The 20,828-nt window shown below is 39.9% G+C and overlaps 1 protein-coding gene across 2 annotated transcripts in view; it reads right to left on the bottom strand.

The window, feature by feature from the left end:
* Positions 1–240: 240 nt before the first annotated feature.
* The window catches only part of LOC109083627 (leucine-rich repeats and immunoglobulin-like domains protein 1), a 35,526-nt gene continuing 14,938 nt past the window's right edge, over positions 241–20,828 (bottom strand). For both annotated transcript variants that reach the window (XM_042734418.1, XM_042734419.1), the window contains exons 4-18: positions 16,152–16,289; positions 15,897–16,040; positions 14,290–14,433; positions 11,601–11,744; positions 10,651–10,794; positions 8,568–8,648; positions 6,742–6,813; positions 6,278–6,349; positions 5,535–5,698; positions 5,132–5,452; positions 4,139–4,420; positions 2,514–2,945; positions 2,284–2,415; positions 1,024–1,296; positions 241–835 (exon numbers count right to left, since the gene is read on the bottom strand). In XM_042734418.1, the coding sequence (XP_042590352.1) occupies positions 648–835; positions 1,024–1,296; positions 2,284–2,415; positions 2,514–2,945; positions 4,139–4,420; positions 5,132–5,452; positions 5,535–5,698; positions 6,278–6,349; positions 6,742–6,813; positions 8,568–8,648; positions 10,651–10,794; positions 11,601–11,744; positions 14,290–14,433; positions 15,897–16,040; positions 16,152–16,289 (2,731 nt within the window). In that variant the 3' untranslated portion in view covers positions 241–647. The remainder of the gene's footprint in view (positions 836–1,023; positions 1,297–2,283; positions 2,416–2,513; positions 2,946–4,138; positions 4,421–5,131; positions 5,453–5,534; positions 5,699–6,277; positions 6,350–6,741; positions 6,814–8,567; positions 8,649–10,650; positions 10,795–11,600; positions 11,745–14,289; positions 14,434–15,896; positions 16,041–16,151; positions 16,290–20,828) is intronic.

Genomic DNA, 20,828 nt, shown 5'->3' with positions numbered 1-20,828 from the left:
GTCATCAAAAACATTTAATTCCCTGATATTTCCAGAACCCTATTTTTTGTTTTTAACCTGGAATATTCCTTTAAGGGATCTATTTTGATTGGGTTCTCTAAACTTCAAGTGCATGACACAATTCCCATTTGTGAGAGGGAAAGCATACAGACATCTCCCAACTTGTGGATTCTTTGATCTTGCAATAAGGCACTGCTTATAAAACTGGGAAAAGCAAGAGAGATCTGTTTAAAAAAAAAAAAAAAAAAAAAAAAAAAAAAAAACATATCCACTCTGATCTCACCATGCACCGAATAGAGTTAAACACTCTTTTGTAAAAGTTATAGAATACATACATTCACGTATTTATATATGAAAACTCTTATGTACAGCTCAAAGCCCAACGTTATAGCACTCTGTCATACATTTTGCATGCGTCAAATGCAAGTCACATTTCTGAAGTGTGAACGAAGCCTCCCTGAGGAGGATTATATCTATATACATCATTATCGCTCGTATGGGATGTCATCTTCCCACTCAAGCTTCGCCTTCAAACTCCGGACGCCCCTATTCTGCATTCAGATAGATGGGGGCAGCTTTGTCTGTGCCCCTCAGTGTGAGGTAGCAGTTCTCAGTGCAAAAGGATAAAGAAGAGGGTTGGTGAGGTGTTAGTCACTGGCCCGCCTGAAGGATTCGCTCTCGCTTAGGGTGGCATCTGCCATATGTGCGTGTCCGTTGGGTAATAGAGTCTGTTTGAGCTCGGACCCGATGTCACAGTCCCCAGGCAGGAGCTTTACTGGCCGATGGTAGCTCTCTTCAAGTAAGGGAGGTGTGTCTGACCTATTCACCAACCATCCTGAGAGAGATTAGAAAGAAAGTGAGCTCACTTTATCATCAACCTCATATAAATCACTCAGAACTGACATGATAAAATGTGTGTTTTTGCCCAGCGGTGGCAGGGATAGTGATTTACGAGGCATGAGTGAGTCTTCTTGAATTTATCTAAAACACAGTCTGATGAATCCGTTTCCTCCTCGTTCTCACCTTTTCTGTCGCTGTACTGGTGCGACGAGGGTGATCCGGTCACCCTGTCGTGGTTGGTGGGAAAGATGGGAGTTTGGCTGTCTTTCCTGACCCCGTTGGGTGTGCCATTGCAGTGTGGTTCATTGTTGTGGTTGGTGAAAGTCGATGTTTGGTGTGTCTGCTGATACTCCAGGCCTGAAGGGGGCGCTATCCCGTGAGGGAGGTAGTTGCAGTGTTTGGAGTAGCTGGTGCCATTTTCCAAGCAGTCTGTGCACACGACTGGCCCATCATAGCCTGAAATGAGAGAAACTTGCTTAATTATGATGTTAATTATGCGGATACTTCTTAAATTTGGCATGCTGCATGCTCACCAATTCATCTAATTTGTAAATGCATTTTAAAGATCTTATTGTGAACGATGCATCCAGATATACAGGAACACTACTGTTCAAAAGTTTGGGATCAGTACGATTTTTAATGTTTTTAATCTCTCATGCTCATCAAGGCTATATTTATCTGATACAGAAAAAAAACAGTAATAAATTATTGCACTTTCTAATTTTGGTTTCCTATTTTAAAATACTTTAAAATGTCATTGATGCAGCGCTGAATTTTCATCAGCCATTTCTCCAGTCTTCAGTGTCACATGATCCATCAGAAATCATGCTGATTAATTAGTGTTTAAATCAGTGTTGCGCTGCTTAATATTTTTTGGGACCTGTGAAATTTTTTTCTTCGATTCTTTGTATAATAAAAAGATAAAAAGAACAGCATTTATTCAAAATATAAATACTTTCTAACAATTTAGGTCTTTATCACTTTGTATCCATTTAACATGCTGAATAAATGTACTAATTTCTTTAAAAGAAAGAAAGAAAGAAAGAAAAAGAAATTCACCCCAAACTTTAGAATAGTAGTGTACATTGTAATGCAAAATTTCTATTTTGAATAAACACTTCTTTTAAACTTATTATTTATCAAATAATCCTGAAAAAATATTAAGCAGCACGACAGTTTCCAAGATTGTTTATAAATCAGCATATTAGAACGATTCCTGAAGGGTCATGTGACACTGAAGACTGGAGTTAAAGATGCTGAACATTCAACTTTGCTTCACGGGAATAAATTATATTCTAGATGACCATAATAAACTCTTACTGATGCCAAACTTTTGAACAGATGCGTATTCTTTAAAAAATGTTTTGACCTTGTAATGTTTAAATCTATTCAACAGAAGGATAAAGATTCAAAATCTACTCAGAAAAGGTGTGGATACTGTACCATTGTTTTCTATGCGTCCGTTGGGTTGAGATCCACCATTGGACTCCACCCGTATGCACACGTCCTGTCTCTCTGATAAAGTGCCCTGAGAGGACAGGTAACTGGGGACATCAGGAGGGACAATTGTCTCATCTGTAAAAGGCAAGGGCAAAGGTTATAGATAAAACTCTTATGTAAAAAATAAATTAAAATAAATGCAGAGCAAATACAAACTGTGTGAAAACACGCACCTGTGTTTACACTGCACTCCTCGCTCTTCTTCCTCGTCTGGTAGATAATACACACCCAAACCAGTGATGTCACCACAATACTGGTCACCACAGCGATGACGATGATGCCCACAGTAACAGTGCTGGGGCTTGAAAAAGGCGCGCATTCCTCAAAGCGCTGGTAAACGTTGAGCTGGCAGTGAGCTCGCTCCGTGCCGAGCGTGTTGGACATGACACAGGTGTAGCGTCCAGCGTCCTCTAAGGTGGTGCTACCGATCACCAAGAGCTGATTCCCTGGAGTGAAGTAGTGACGGTCGCTGGGTCTCAGAGGCTCCTCCCCCTTTAGCCAGGTGATGCGAGGAGGTGGGCTGCCTAGAGCCTTGCACTGCAATGCAACAGTCTCGCCCACTACAACATTTCGATCCTCCATTTCCTGTGCTAGATGAGGGGTCTCTGCAGGAAGATCACAGGAAATAGTTACTGAATTACATATGGACATGTGTAGAATTGCCTAAGCAGATATAGATCCCTTAAATGGCTTGAAATCTATATCATGGCTTTGAACAGTTATTTGCTACTTGCTGTTGCTAGCAAGAGGTACTTCTAATTTGTGGGGAGGGGGGAAAAAAATCACCCTGAGTATAAGAGCCATTCCTATTTTTGAATAAAGGTTTAAACCCTGTTTAAATTGTATTTTGTTAACTTTTAGGACTAGGCATTATAAAGGCATCAAAAAAAAAAAAAAAAAAAAAAAAAAAAAGGAGTGTGATTCTTGAATGAATGACTCTTTTGAGTCTTTTTTTCATTTTTATGAATAACATAACATGATAATTGTAATCTGCTTTCTGATCGATTGACTCTTACGAACTGGTGGAAAAAATAAAATAAAATAACATACAGTTTAATAAAAGAACACGTATTCAATTCAATTCCTGAACAAATGACTCCTATGAACTGGTTCTTTCCAGTGAATCAAAAACATATGGCATAACCTGTTGAATTGCTGAATTAATGAATCTTAGGTTCTTTTTTAGTGAATCAAAAATATACAGAGAGTCTTTTCTAGTTTGATAAATGACTCTTATGAACTAGTTCTCTTTAGTAAATGAAAAACATACAACACCATCATTATAGTCCGATTCCTGAACAAATGACTCTTATGAGCCTGTTCATTTTTAGTGAATCAAAAACATACAGCGGGACCAGTGTAGTCTTATTTCTGAATAAATGGCTCTTATGAACTGGTTATTTTCTAGTGCCACCAATACATAATCTGATTTATTATACAGTCAGACCCTCGCTTCAAAGCCCACTTTAGGCCAACTATACCACATCATGTCCACTTTAAAATAATGAGTATTTGACTATTTCTGCCTAGCAGCTACTCAGTCGAGAGTTCAGAAACACTTAAAAATACCACTATGTGAGCCTTCATCACTTCCTCTACCCCCTGTGACCTCTTTCCTGACCTTTGACCTTCAAGCCCGCACATAAAGCCCAGCTGTTTCAGATGGGGAACGAACAAACATTCTTACGCAGAACTAAGCAGGGGGTAGCAAAACTCCAACAGCTTAATAAACAAATCCATAATGAGACAAAAAAAAGTGTATTTTTACATAATGTAAATATGGCAAAGAAGGTCATACCTAGCACTGTTAGAGTGACGTTTGCGGAGATCATGCCCGCTGTGTTTTTTGCCGTGCAGCTGTACACGCCCATATCCTCAGGCTTCACGTCCATGATGAAGAACACATCGTCATCAGGCATCACACGCATGCGGCGCTCTCGGGCGGCAGGGAAATCTGTACCACCATCTTTCTGCCACGCCACTTGGGGAGTGGGATGTCCTTCAGCCGCACACTCCAACCGTGCCTTCGTGCCCGTCCGGATCGTGATGTCGCGTGGGGTCTTGACAAATGAAGGCAGCACTGTGCGCACAAAGAGGCAGAGGGGAAATTAGCCCTAGCAAGGATTATTCCCATAATGTTGCTACATCAGCACCAAACAAGCCCAGCATTCATAGCTGTGACTAACTCAATTGGCGATGGGAAATGGCTTGATTTGGACGGGCATGAAACCAAAATGCCTCAAGACAATCAATTTGCATCTGCTGCTCGAACTGACAAGCCATGTAATCCAAGCGTATTGCTAACAGCAGAGAAAGTAAAAATGCCCAAATTCTAGCGGCACAGTTCAGTCTGAATGTAAAAACTGAATTTTACTGATACAGCTCACTGAAGCAAAAGCTCTGAGCAAATGTTTCATGATGGGAATTTTAATGCAACTTAGTGTGACCTCTGTTTAAAAAAATTACAGGTTAGACTGCCTTAAAATTACCTTCAAAAGCAAATAATTTTAAATGTTTATATACATATATAATTAAATTACGAATTTATATGTATAAAATAGTACTTTAATATAATATAACCATTAAATTATATGACCCTGGACCACAAAATCAGTCATGTTACATGTTCAGTCTGTACAATTCACAAAATGCTCCCATTAAAACAAACTATCTGTGAATGATGAATTGTGTGGTGAGAATGGGATGGGAATTCTTACATAGCTAACTGAAGTGGAAAACGGATATGGAAGAGTACCAATGTAGTTTACTAATATATAGTTAAGAAATGTACCGTTAACAGTGACGCGGGCCCTGTTAGAGTAGGAGGAGCCAAAGTGATTGCTGATGATGCACTGGTAGCGGCCCTCATGGTTGAAGGTGACATGCCGGAGGTGGAGGATAGTGGTGTACTCCATCACCCCTCCGTCACTGGCCCGCACGTGGGCGAAATTCTCCACCTCGGCTTGACGTAACGTCTCCTGGTCCTTGAGCCAGGTGAAGGTCATGGGCGAGCTGCTGCTGCTGGCGGCCGTGCAGGTCAGACGCACATCTTTGCCCAAAACGGCTGCCGTGGTGACAGGGTGAACGGTGATCTGGGGTTTGGGAAGGTCATCTGGAGGGGAAGTACAAGGATTAAGTTCTTTCTTATTGTGGCTGCCTTGTTTGCTTTTTAAAGACCTTACAGCACTGCTTACCACAAACAAAGCTCTGTGATGGGGCCTGGTAGATGCTGGTGCCCTTTAGGCTCTCTGGGTGGGCACATGTGGCCTGAACGCCAGCCTTCAGCCCTCGTGTTACCAGCCACTCTGGAAACCAGTGCAGCTGGCAGTCGCACAGAAAACTATCACTCTGAATATGACTGCAGAGAGAGGGATCCAAAGAAAGATGAGTGAAAGCCAGAGAGCAAGCATTTGAACTGAAAACTTCAACATGATGTGGATGATTTGACAGGAGTGAATTATTGTGCACATTTATGTCCGGTTACAATAGTAGCCTCCAAATAACATCTGAACTTTAACATACATAACACACTGGTTTAACCTTAATGTACTATGCATAGTATAACGTCAACCGAAAAATACAAAAATAATAATAAATAATAAAAAGCTGTACAAAAAATGTATAGTAATTTTTTTCAGACTAAATTATTTCAGTATATAAGAATATATTATTTCAACAACAATTTTTTATGTTTTTGAAAAAGTGTATAAATAATGGTATTATAAATAATAAATTCTCAGGTACATGGGTTTAAAAAAAAATCTGCATGAACGAAAAGTGGACTAAAGTGCACTTTTGAATATTAAAATTGTTATTTGTCATGTCATAATTTGCATTTTAATTAAATGCCAGCCAAACATTCATGATGTCCAGAAACATTATAATCGGCTGAGTGGCTGTGTGTGTGAACAGGAGCACGTGTATTAATGGGACTCACAGGTAGCGCAGGTTCTTCATCTTGCTAAATGCCTCGGGTTGGATGGAGCGGATGGCATTTTCCCCCAAGTTCCTGTTGAAAGATTACAAAGGGCCCTCAGGCATGACAGAAAGAGGACATGGGAACATTCACATACAGCTGCTGCACTCGCCTGCAAATCCGTAGCCTATTTTTATACGGGATAACTCTGAACAAGGTGGAAAGACCCCAATATCAGACGAAGAGTTACAATGTCTGCAGAAGTGCTTAAAAATTCCATTTCTTCTACGAAACTGACCATATGCTCCATAACCTTGTTCCTGTGCAAGTTAAAGCTGGCTCTAACGAGACAAGAGCAGCTGGCCTTGCAAACCACCCCGTCCTCTCCTTTTACAAAGACACTATTAAATTGCTAGCAGCCCTCTTAAGCATTTACTTTTGGCAGCCGCTGCTGTAGGGGCCGAACGGCATTGTGGGATACTCACAGGTGCTCCAGAGCCTCCAGGCCAGAGAAGGCTTTCTTGGCCACCGACTTGATCTTGTTTCCAAACAGAGTTCTGCCGTTTCCAGACACGCAGAGCGGGAGGGAAGAGAGAGAGAAAGAGAGTGCACAATTAGTTGGGCTGAATCTGATAAGAGAAGGGGATTGTGGGATTGGAAATCCGAACTGTGTAGAGATTAGGAGAAGGGTGAGGAATCGGGGCCCGTCGCAGCTCTTCAAAGCTTACTTTTATCTTTATTAGAATTTAATAGCGATGACAGGGTGGAGCCCAGAGCTCGGGGTCACATGAAAAGGAGCTTCAGTGGCTGCAGGACAACACGGCTTGTAAAGTAATAAAAGTGGCCTTGTCAAGACTGCGGTTCGAACCCCTTGTAGGGGCTAATCCTGCTCGCTCTTCAAAAGCGGCCGTACGTGCGCACACACACACCGCGGGATGGTGAACGCGCTCCTGATTTCCATTCTTAAGCATGTTGGACCAAAACAAGCCTCTGACAGTGCACTTCCTGTCCAAGAGGGCTCAAGACTCTTCAGTCAGCACCGTGAAAGCCGGCACCTCCTCATATAAACCAGATTTGACACCTGACAATGTTTTCGTTTCAATCAGGGGATGATCTTTCTGGCTTTGGGTCGGCGGATATTGGCTCACAATCCTGAGGCGTGTCAGGAGCTGCTGCATGCTGGGATAAACAAGACCTCCATAGCAGCTGACAAAATCTCGATAATCTGATCATTATTTTCATGTTGTATATAATATCTATAAAATTCTTTGTTTATCCCAACGGTCAAAAATGAGAATAAAATACAATAAACAATAAAACAAATCTCACTGCTAGAGTAAAGTTTCATGAGGAACACCTAGTTTTTTCAATATGTGCTTGCAAGGAGTCACCCCAGAAAGCCCAGCCCCTGCCGTGTCTGTCAGCGGACTGATGGTCTATGTGTTTGCGACAGCATCTGTCATCTCCTGAAAGACTAAGACATCACCTCCACTCATCTCCTCCGGCCCCCCCACCATTTCTGAAGCAACCACCCATCTGCAGGTCACCCTCTGGGCAGTCTCGAGCCCTGGGCTTCCATACCAGCCCCATAATTCAAAAAGCTCTAGCAGTTCACTCCGACCAAACTTGTGGTTCCAAATAGAAACCATTGAAATAGATGCTAAGTGGATCCGTTGACATCATGAGCAGGTGCGCATGGAATCTGTGCATGAAGATTTAGGGCGTACAAATGATCCACAAGCAAATTATCAAACAAAACGACAAGATTTGATCTGTAATCTACTAAAACCAGAGTCGGCTGCCTTCCCTGTCTTCCGGGAACAAAACAGCAGAAAAGACTTTGATGTTGTGCACATCGCTCCCTAATTCTCCACTGCATATTCCCAGGAAGGGTGGATAGGATTTTTGGCAGGGGTGTGCATCAACAGGCGGCTTCCGCAGATTAGCGAAGCTCTGCTCCCGTAACAAAAGGCGCAGTGCGCAGCGTTTGATGTGTCTGAACGCCCTCACTGATTCCATCACAAGAGCCTAGGGCTCATCTCCTATCTGTCAATGATGAAAAGTGTTCGCCCCAGTACTCAAATTCAATTGAACTTGCCACTAAGGCTTCCCTTCCCAAATCTGCACTGCATGTAAGATGTGGGTTGAGGTTACCTGCTCTTCCTCATTTATTTGATGCAATAAACAAAGCATGGCATGATTCTATAGTATGCAATTCTATAGTAGGATTTTGGGGATGTCACTTTTCTTGGTTGCACCTGGTCCAAAATTAAAGAAGGAAAAGTGATAAAGGAGAACGTGTGACACTCACAGCTTGTTGAGGTTTTCCAGGCCAGTGAAGGCCCCATTGGTGTCCTCTATAGTGCCAGAAATGTCATTGTGGTCTAACTCCCTGCAGAGAAAAGAAAAAAAAAAGAGATTAGGAAAGAAAGACAGAGAGAATTAAACAACTGACCCCTTTGCTAAGCTCCACCCACATCCCATAGAAATGTACTGCAAACTTCAACAAACAGCGATTTTTCGTAAATAAAATAACAATAAAAAACCGTGGGATTGGTCAGTAAAGTTTTAAAGGCGAGGCTGACAGACGTTCGGCAGTGGCACAAGCTGCCCTGGACACCTGGTTGAAAACAAGAAAGTCCAACAACACTCTCTTTCTTGCTCTTTCTCTCACTCTCTCTCTCTCTGCCAACCAAGCACATTCTTTTCTTTGTGAATTGTGACATTAAGGAGTGCAGCAACGCACAGGCCAATGCATGAATAATGCATGACAGCTGAAAGCGCTTTGCACAAACACAACTCTTTCACACAGTTGCACACATATACTCACTCCGACAGCCGTTTGAATCCGTCAACACACCAACCGTGTTGGCAGGTAAAGACATCGCATGGGCACATAATGCAACTCCAAACGAATCATGGACAAGCCCAGACGGTGCCAGCAGTCTGCCTACATAGCCTTAACTTTGACGCAAATCTTTAGTAGTTCAAATTAGTTCTTCTAATTCAAATTATCATGTTTTTAAAAACTTTTTAGTCAAGTGTACTTCATTTTTCACACGTATGCTATGGCATGCTAAATTTCATTATCAGTGTTCGCATCATAACTTTTCAACATTATTTGTTTCTACACTGTTAAAAAGATCGCTGTTGTGTGTCTGCACCCTCCTGGCCGACAACTGCCCCCTTGGCTCTTTCTGTTACTTTCCCTCCATGCCTGGCCTCGGCTGCCAATTTCCTATTCTTTCTGGCTGGCTGCTTGTGAATGGACCCTGGCTTGTTAATGACAGTAGGGCCGGAGGCCCCTAGGACTGACCCCCACCTCCTCAACTCAAAGACGGTCCGGTTCTGGTCTTTCACACCCGACCAGGGATCCTCTCGCCCAGACAGAAGCGCGTACCAATTAAAACCTCCCCTGCTTCATTTCAACAGGAGCCCCAGTAAGGCACTAATGCCATGATTAGATTAGAACTGGCTCAGATGAGAACGAGAGAGCAAGTCAGAGAGAGAGAGAACGATATAAACGAAATCAAGCAAGTAAGACATAAAGAAAGGACAGAACAAAAGAAAACAGAGGCCCTCACAATTGCACTTCACAAGCCCCTTCCCCCCACACTCTGCCCACTGCCAGCAGCACTGAGGGCTGTGCTGTGCCTTGGCTTGTCACCCTACTGTGAAAAAGCCTTTATCTAAGAAAGTAAAGGCAGAATTCTTCTCTCTTTTGAGACACTAAAATGGGGAGGGGCAAGAAGTGGCGGTTGAGACTTTGTGTGTCTATAGAAGTCAGGCTGGAGAGGTGGTCCCCCATAATGCCTTTCACTGCGTGCAAAAAAGACGTTGCTTCTTCTAGGAGGCCTTGAGCAGGGTGCACATGTGCACATCCAACTTTGGTGGGAACCAACAAGGAAACAATGAGGAAAAGAAACCAGAAAGCTTTCTCACAAGACTTAAAAGCTTATGGCTTCTTTAGCAAATGCCACTAAATCAATCAACATGTTCGTCTGCAACAGTGTTAATTAATTTAGAAACTATGACTGATTTGTTTACCCATTTCAAAAAATGAAAATGCTGTGGATCCATGCAGTGGATCAGCTGATTTCAATTGAAATGGTGCGCTTCTTCCATTTGGGTTGCAATATATTCTCAAGTAAAAAATGTTTTACTATTTTTTTATTATTCTGACAGAATTAATCTACAGAATGACTTAAAATTCTTGGGTAGACATTAAAAGGAATGTGATCAGGGCAGAATAAACTTGAACCACCACAACTCAATGTGACAGAACTGTGGCATGATGATTTCGGAGCCACTGTGCCGCAGCTTTGACACAATCAAGTGTTTTTACACATGCAGGCTAAATCCTAGAGGATTTCTCACAGAGTAAGGATACTTACAGCGTCCGTAGGGAACTAAGGCCTCTAAACGCTCCCTCCGTGATGTGACTGATGGAATTGTGTCCCAAACGCAGTGAGTTCAGGTTCACTAGTTTGGAAAATCCACCCTCAGACAGCTTTGTCAGATTATTATAGGACAAGTTCCTGGAAAAAAGAAAAACAAACGAGAATTGCATTTAGGTTTTGATTTTTCAGAATTTAGTTAATCACAGCAGGCTGACGTCCCATCAGGCCGTCTTGTCCAGAATGCAATAACAGCCATGTCATAAACCTATCTGCAAAATCACGGCTGACCACTCAGCTGATACCGCAGTCAACATGCACTACCAATAAAGCCTTGTTACCCCCACAACCAACAAGAGTGTTAGCTAGAGGAAGATATCGCGTATAGGGAGGATACGATACGCTTGACAGGACTGCCCGCTGTATACAAACATTCACCCAGATAAGATCACTTTCACTCAGGTACAGATCTCTTGGCAGACATATACATGGAGGATTATGCTGTTTTCTTTAACTAGCATCAAGAGAGATGAGTAAAAATGAGGCTGAGCTCCTAAGCGCTGGCAATCCAGTGCATCATTAGGGGATAAACAGAGCTTATCTACAGCAAGACGATGAGTGCTGTGTGTTTACTGCAGTAGGTGATACTGTGGACAAATGCTTCCTTGTAATGTAAAGATTGGGTGCGATTAATTCTTTACTAGGTGTCAAATTTGAACAGTAACCAAGATGATATCCTTGTGTATATTTCCTACTGAATTCTATTTTATGTTATCCACACTACCATTTAAAAGTCTGGGGCAAGTAAGATTTTGTTTAAAGAAGTGAATGCTTTTATTTTTAGCAGGGACTTAGAAGTTAGGTTAAGTAAAATTGTAATATTCTCTTAAACAAGAAATAGATTGAATAGAAATAGAAGAAGACTGATAAAGAGAGTGATTTCTCACAGTTCTCGGAGTCTCTCACAGAAGCCCCAGCCCTCGGGGTTAAAGTTAGAGATGGAGTTGTTGGAGAGATAGAGCTGCAGGAGCGACTCCAGACCGTAGAGAGAGCCGCTGTTCACCTCCCGCAGACTGTTATAGTCCAGGTGCCTGTAGATGAAAAAAAATTGTTCACTCTCATCATGAGCAATGTGGTGGATGTGCATTTGGTTTATATGAAATATAAATGGTCTATTGTGAGAAATATTAAAGGGATAGTTGCCCCAAAAATGCTAAATTCTCTCATTAATTACTCATCCTCATGTCGTTCCAAGCCCATAAGACCTGCGGAACACAAATTAAGATATTTTTGATGAAATCCGAGAGCTTTCTGACCCTGAATGGACAGCAATGTAACTACCTCGTTCAAGGCCCAGAAAGGCAGTAAGGACATGGTTAAAATAGTCCATGTGACATCAGTGGTTCTTCCTTAATTTTATGAAGCTACGAGAATACTTTTTGTGAAAGCCGAAATAATGACTGACAGACACGTGACTCACAGATTCGTGGCAGAGACTGATGCAGAGGAGAAAATTGTTGAATAAAGTCATTACTCTTGTTTTCTTTGCTCACAAAAAGTATACTTGTAGCTTTATAAAACTGAGGTTGAACCGCTAATGTCACATGGACTATATTAATGATGTCCTTACTACTACTTTTCTGGGCCTTGAATGTGGCAGTTCCCTTGCTGTCGATGCAGGGTCAGAAAGCTCTCGGATTTCATCAAAAATATCTCAATTTGTGTTCCAAAGATGAACGAAGGTCTTATTTGCAACCACATGAGGGTGAGTAATTAATAACAGAATTTTCATTGTTGGTTGAACTATTCCTTTAACCCTCTGGAGTCTAAGGGTATTTTTGGGGCCTGGAGAAGTTTTGTCATGCCCTGACATTTGTGTTTTTTTCAGTTTCTTCTAAATATCTAAATGGCTAAAGTCTAATCTCACTGTAATCAGCACAAACTGGGCTATAATAATATGTGAGCAGCATGTATGTACATGATTGTGTTTTTGAGAAAATGTTATGCGTGGTTAGTGAAAAACTAAAAATGTTAAATCACTTGAATAAGGCAATAAAACACATACAGAAAATTGGTTCCCAGGACTTTTGAGAACTGGAGCTTGTAGCCTAGAATTTTTTTTTCTAAATGATGTGAAAATCATCTTGTTTACTCACTTACAGAAAACAATATATAAAAGTCATATGCGAGTAGGCGTCAACTATCATGAATTCACACCTGAGAAGACAAAGACCTGCATAATGAGCTGCATAATGAGCCATTCAGTCAGCTGTGTCACTGAGAGGGATGAGTTACAAGAAAGAATGTGAGGACAAAATAAATGTATATAATTTTATGTTTGTAGTTTATTTAGAATATATTTAATTATCCCACAACATAATTTAATATTCACTTGTGAGTGCAGTTAAACAGTTTATTAGGAACAATCAAAGCTGACTTTCAAACTGAATTTTTAACATCATTACTCCAGTCACACAATCCTTCAGAAATCCTTTTAACAATCTTATTTTCTACAAAAAAAAAAAAAAATAATTTATTGTTATAATTATCATTATTATTATTATTATTATTATTATTATTAATGTTGAAAAGAGCTGAGAATATTTTTTTCAGTTTTTTTAGGGGGGGTAAATTGAAAGAATAGCATTGTTTGTTACATTTGTTACAGTTACATTTATTGGTACATTTATAATATTTACATCAAGCTTTTGAATGGTATAGTAGTATATTGTTATTGAAACTTTATAATATTTCACTTGATTACACATTTAGTCAGGAATTATAGTTTGGAAAAAGTCTTTGGAAAAATCTAACTAGTAAAATATTTACACGTTATGTGAAAACTAGTACAAGTATATAAATAAATAAAAAGAGACTTACTCATTTTTATGATCTCTGCTGAATAAAGTGCTTCATTCTTTTTTTCTGAGGGAATCCAAATCTCTAATCCTGCAATCACATCACATCTTTTTGGGGTGAATTATGTCTTATTCCTCTCATCGCGAAGCAAACAGTAAAATAATAAAAACTAGAAGAACAATCTCGCTGCGTTGTCTTCTGTTGTGTGGGCGTATTCAAGCCGCGCGCTTTAGTGAAACATTATAATTTGAATAGCGCGCTCGGCTCGGGGGCGTGGTCGCATTAGAAGATAATGAAGGGAGACGTGAAAAACGGACATCGCGTTGTTTTCATATGGATTACTTTATCACAGAATATTTGTTTTCGGCAGCAATTGTTTAGTTTAAAGTAGACATGTCAGGCTTTCTATAGATATCTCTCTCATGTCTCTTCGTTGAGTATTCACTGAGTTACAGTTCATTTTAATGACGTGTTTGTAAATGAAGATAAGCGCAGACAAAGGCTGCAGACAGCACTCCTGGTTTGTTATCTTTATTTTATAAGTGCACAAAGTTTTGTTGTTATTATGTCTGTATACAAAAAAAAATAGTAGACCCTTTACAGATTCGATTGATGTATTGCTCTTATCTGTACGATCAAAACTGAAAGTGTAATTTAAGTTCTTTTCGGGGTTATCAGGAGAAAACACCCCAAAACTCTTAAACCCGTAAACCCACTCCAAAAAGCTAATAATTATCTAACAATATTTAGGTTGTGGTAATGAAGGTTGGGACTCACAGAACTCTCATCCGGGCCAGACCCCAAAACGCCCCATCCGTCAGCTTGCTGATGTTGTTTCTCTGAAGCTTGAGAACTTCTAAACTGCTCAAACCTTGGAAGGTGAGTCCCTCAATCAACCGCAACTTATTCCTGCTCAGCTCCCTACAAAAACAACACAATTAAAATGTGAATTAAAAGCATTACCAATAAGGTTAAAGTATTAGAAGAAATGATGCATGATATTGTAAAGACATACACAAATAAAAATTACAATTCTTTATTTGCATCTAAGATAAAAATCTTTCACATCCTGATGGGAAAGGTTATTCAGATTATTAAAATGTCTTTCACACAACCTATAATGGTTCTTATATGACATTGCTGCAAAACCTTTTTTTCTAAAGAGTGCAACGTTGTAAACAGGCAGCATGTCCAGCTGACCATCAGCTCAAATAAAGCGGCTCTGATCCCTCTTTGATGTCATCACTAACTAACCTATCCTTCTCGCTCACCAACATAGCTGTGGCTTTGTGGTTGCTGAAATGCACTCCAGGTGTGTGTGAGGTTTAATATGAGCTTATGTTGCCTCATGCATACAGAGATTCAGTATCACTCTGTCCACCTGAAGAACAAAGCACATTTTGGATGGAAGTCTGATATGAGCAGAAACAAAGAGCTTAGCTACAGATGGTTACGCTCGGGGCACAGATAGATCCATAGATCTGCAATGGAGAGAAAGAATTGTCCTGCTCTGATGTTTACCAATGGTTCTAAGATCCTGAATGCTGATACCTTTCAAATAACATGTGGAAGCCAGTGTCGGAGAAAGTACTTTAAACTGTAGTTTCCAAGGCTGCTGAATAATAAAATACAGTTTAAACTGCTCAGCTACTCTTAGGTTAAAAATAGTTTATCTATCCTTTAAAAACGTTTTTGTGTAACAGCTGGACAAAATGCAGTGGAAAAGAGTTACTTTTTGACTTAAAAACAACACGCATGATGCATTGTGTTACAACTGACAGCGAATGCATTTAAAGAACATCTGACAAAAGGGTTTAACTATGTTGCCACATTAATTGAAGCACCTCTGCTAATAACCAAAACATAAAAAATAAAATGGATGCACAGAACCAAAAAGTCTGGGGTCAGTAGGATTTTTTACTTTTCAGTAATATTGTGAAATCTTATTACACTTTTCATTGTTTATATATATATATATATATATATAATTCTTAATAAATAATTTAGAAATTATATGCGACATATAATTTATCATTTTAAATGATTATATTATTTATTTTAGTATATTTTAAAATGTAATTTATTCCTGTGAAGGCAAAACTGAATCTTTAGTGTCACATGATTCTTCAGAAATATACTAACATACTGATTTGGTGCTCAAGAAACATTTCTTATGAAGTGGCACTGTTTATGGACCATGTAAAAGTATAACCATGATACTTTTATTTTCACTTCTATGGAACAGAACTATAAATTCCTTTTTGTTTTGTTTTTTGTTTTTTGTTTTACTATACATGTCTCTACTATCACTTTTGCTTAACCCATCCTTGCTGAATAAAAAACAAAAACAACAAAAAAGTATATATACAGTGTAGTGCACTCACAGTTGTGTGAGCTTGGGCAGCTCCAGGCCTTTGACAGGAAGCTGGGTCAATCGGTTCCGGCTCAATCTGAGGATCTGCAGACTCCCGGCGAGGTTCTTAAATGCCCCGAACTCCAGATGAACAATCTTATTACTGCTCAGGTGCCTACAGAAATGAAATATCCCGCTTCAGATTGTGAAAGAACACAGTATTACATGAAAACACAGATGGTCACAGTTCTATTTATTTGAAAGCGAGAACGAGTGGGTTTCTCACAGGTCTTTGATTTGTAACCCCGCAGGGAAGCAGTGCTCTCTCAGCTCCGTGATGTCATTATTACTCAGATCTAGAGTCTCCAGAGCAGTGAAGTTCTGCAGCAGGCTCCCCTCCAGTCTGCGGATTTTATTATGGTGCCTAGAAGAAAAAAAAGCACATCATCTATTATAACTAACACTATACACAGCTGTACAAACCTTCAAGGAGTGTTTAATAAGTTTTCACGTGACTCTCTGGACAGATTACAGACTAATCTATTGTTTAATGTCTACACGGATCGGGCAAACAAATTGAACATCCTGACAAAGACTAAGACCACAGACCTGATTTCAAGGGTTACAATTCTTAAGTCACGTTATCGCAGTGTTTTTCAGTTTATTAGTACATAGGCAACTATGCGAAACCATATGTTGACCCACATATCTGCGCTGATAGGCGGCTGGCTGCTCTAACCACATGAGGCTCTTTCGGAGAGAATGTGTCAATAGGGCTTTGAAGCCCAATGGAGGCTTGTTTCCACACACGCCTTCAGAAGTGCCAAGTGACTGTGGCTTGATACGGTAACTTGATTTGTCAACACACACATGCAGACGCACAAACACATACAAGCCTGGAATCCCAAACAAAAACCCAGCTATGGTGACAAATATCAGTCAGATGAAAGATTCATCTAAACCTGTGTATGTCTTTTTCTGTACGCATAGCTTTGGATCCAACAGAAGAGATTAAAATAAAATACTTTCATTCTATTCCAGTTTACAGTGAAAAGACAGCTATATGCCACTTCATTTCAACAATTTTTTTTTTCACACAAGAACAATTTTCATCTAGTTTTTAGTGCAAGTTTTTTTGTGCAAAATTAGTTTCGCTTAGTCACACAAAAAGAGTAACAAATCATGCATACAATTTTTTTTTTTCTTTTTTTTTTTTTGTCAAATGGACTTGGTTTGAGAATCAACAGTTAGTGTTGTTCGCAGATCTTTTGTTTTGTTGTAAGTTTAGTCTTGACTTGGACAGTTCTTAACTAAGTAAAGACCAATCAAATAACAGTTTTCTCTCATGGGTTCAGAAATCGCTTTGGATTTCTGTCCTTTCCCCTTTTTTCTTTGCTTCTATTTCTCTTCAGAGTTGAGGCATGAGAAAGCAGCTGACTTAAGAATCACACTTGTTTTTGCCGGACACAGAAGGAATGGCGAGGTCAAGGCTCTCCACATCTGGAATTTGTTTTGGGGTAGTTTCAGAATAAGCCATCCCTCTACTGGAGAATGGGACAGTACTAAAGAAACAAATCCGAAAATCCCCCTCTAATAAACTTGCTATTAAATAAAGACATAGCGGGCATAAGGAAATGACGCTGCATTAGATGAAAGCTTCATGTACAAGCGTTGGGGTAAACACCGTGGGATTTGAATATGGTTCATTCAATACAACGGTATACACCAATGTACCCTGGTATTACTATTTGGTAATATCTATCATTTGGTAGGTTGATCCATGAACTTCCAATTCCAATATCACCATGAAAGGTATTGTAGAGAGTTCCTCAAAAAGAGATCTTCAGAAACATCCTCTATTGAGGCCGGTTAGTCAAACCTATCAGCCCAGCACCTGCACTATGATCAATGCTATCGAAACCCTACAAAGCCCAGGCAGACAGGCCCATACAGCAAAGACGAGTCCGTGCTGGAACAACAAAGCCTCCTTATTCGGGTTCCCGATTCTGCGTAAATCCCACAGTAAACACATGGTCCGCAGAGACTGAGAGGGGATTTCTGCTCTGGTTGTCTGCTGGCAGGTGTTCTGTGGGAGCCTGAGAGACCAGTGAGGCCTTTCCCAGTGAAGATGGGACCCAGCCGACACGCAGATGCTTCCTGGGTTGACCGTTTAATTGGAATTCTGGGTGGAAATTGTGAGAAGAGGGGAAAAAGAACGAGGAATGGAAGGACAGAAGAACGAGTGAGGGAGAACAACGGAAGGAAAGAGAAAAGGAGGGAGTACCCCCACTGTCCCACCTGAATAAACAGACAGAGGGTATGGATAAGGACGAGTGCTGTGCTCACCACCCTACAGGATGTTCCTGTGACTAACAGAGCACTGAGACTCCACTGAGTAGCAGGTCAGCAGCTGGTGACCTTCACCAGGCAAAAAAAACATGCTGACGTTAACAAGAGAAACGGTCCACATTCATGGATTGGCCATCCCAGGCCTGAATCCACAAAATGTTTTAAAGTGGTATTGCTGGTATCTGGATCAGATCTGGATCTGCTCAGATCTAGGATCTGGTTTACTCCATCTGGGTTACAGCAGATCCTAAAACACAGCCAATGCCAAAATGATACTTTACAAATAGTTTACAAAGACTTTGCTTGTGGTTGAGTTGTTTTTCTTATACTTGTTTGGGCTAAACAGATGCTATAGCTGGGTTCCAGACCGGTGTCAGAATCAGTTGTTGTTGTGGTGAGAGAGCGTGGGAGCTGAATATCTTAGCTGGTTAATCCAACCAAAGCTGCACCGCACTGAGGATTAGCAGTTTAGCTTCTTTAGGCAGCACTGATTGGCTTATCTGCTTGATGAACTCCAAAGTAAGGAGATGAAATGGTGGTGGTTTGGGAAGGCCGTTCAGAGCTCTCAAAGATTGAATCTGGTAGTGATATTATGGTTTGGGATGGTCTTTACAATGTCTTGCACAACATTAAATATTAGCCAGAAAAGCCAATTGGTTATTGGTGGTTCCATAAACCTGCAACAGTTACAGTTAACACGTGATGCGGAAAACACAGACGGAATCCCGGAATCCAGTCATAAAAATGGAATTTTGCTGTATAACACGGAATGACACAAAATTTGCCATTTTGGACGAATAAGTAGGTCAGTACACTTAAATCAAAACGTGATATGGACTAGTGCCTGCAAATGTTAAGCCACAAAAATACTATTTAAATAAGAATCCTACATGTTCTGCCTGTCTGTGTGTGAATGAATTATTTACCAGAATTTAAATAAAAATAAAAGAAAAAAAATCTATTGTAATAATATTTAAAAATAAATAAATAAATAAAATCAATTAATTAGATATTCTTTTGATTATTAAAATTTAATGGAACTATGGAATTCAGAAAATGAATGGAAAACACATAATTTGGTAGTAATAATAATAATAAGTATTATAATTATTATATTAATAAAAAATAAAAAAATTGAGAGAAAAACATTTCATAGGGCCTTCAAATTTTTATTTTTGTTAAAAGTTTTATAAAGTGCTGTTAAATTGTGTAAGTTCCATGATTTAAATTAATTAGACATGCTTTTTGATTACTATTTTTTTTATTAAACCATTAAAAAGAGTCTAAAAAAAACTCTCTAAAAAAAAAAAAAAACTAAAAAAAATATCTAGAATCCAGAAAAATAAAAACAGAAAAAATAAACCGATTTTCATAGGGCCCTAAACAATCCTTTAAGTGCTATTGCTAACTTTTTGCCAACTTCATATTTCAGATTATTACTCTTGGTTACAAAAATTAACCAACATTCTTAATATGTCAGTGATTTTATAGTGCTTTTTATTTGGCTAATACATTTTCATAAAAGGATATAAATATTTAACTAATTTTTTTTTTTTTCTTTGGTCTTAAATATTCAAACTAATAAGCATTAATGGCTATTTTAGCACAACGGAAACACTGGTTTCTTTAAAAAAAAAAAGTGCCAGATTTAAAAAATGTCAATGTCATAATATCAAGATCGTTTAACAAATTGTTTAACACAAAAATAAATGTGGTGAGGTCTCCAAATAAACCCCCAGCCCCTTCCATACAACTCATACAACTAGCCAGTGTAACATTTGTCAAACACTCCCAAACAGCTGACAATCATAACGCACTAGAACTATTTTTCAATGTTCATTTGTATTATACAGCTTGCATTGCCACAGCAATAAAGAGTGAGACCGTATGCCGCACAGCACACTGTGACAATATGACTGTCAACAGTCAAAGGAAATGATTAAAATCAGTAGAATGGCGACACTTCACCAGAGAGACAGGGAAAAAGAGAGCTACTGTTTAAATGTCATACTCGGTTCAGATGAAATGGGGCATTGAGGAGTTCGATGCCGGTGACAGACACGGCAGTATTTTAGTGCTGGCTCTGTGGCCATATCACAGGGAGCTGCTGTCGGACAGCATTCCAGCTGGTGAACTCAGAGGGGAGGAATTCTGTGAGCAGAGCGGCGTTCCAAACAAGAGCCATGAGCAGGAGTGGGGTCAGGTGTTCCTCACAGGTGGAAACTGAGACCTCTCGCCTTTTCTGTTCCTAACCCTTCATCCGCCTGTATCGGTAACCACCCATCTCGCCCCTTTCCGAATGCCCCCTCCCCCATTATCTCTCTCTCTCTCTTTTTTTTTTTTTATACAGTAAACCACTTGATTGACAGCTACAGCTGGGCGTTCTACTGCATTCAGCTGTGCGGCTCAAAAAAGATGAGCCCTTCCCGATTTGCGGCGGCCCTCCATAGCGACAGGCCTCGAACCAAGGCCAAAAAAAGAAGCACTCTTCCATTTGGACCTAAATTCCCTGATCATCACCCCTCATTCCAACCTTTCCCGATACCCTCCAAGCACAGCTCGGCATGGTCATATCAAATGTTCGAATCCTGTGAAGTGAACTAAACAGTCATCA

This window comes from Cyprinus carpio, chromosome B11 (genome assembly GCF_018340385.1).
Source record: "Cyprinus carpio isolate SPL01 chromosome B11, ASM1834038v1, whole genome shotgun sequence".
Taxonomy (NCBI): Eukaryota; Metazoa; Chordata; class Actinopteri; order Cypriniformes; family Cyprinidae; genus Cyprinus; species Cyprinus carpio.
The sequence above is the reverse complement of the archived record's forward strand: the minus strand, read 5'-3'. Positions and strand labels throughout refer to the sequence as shown.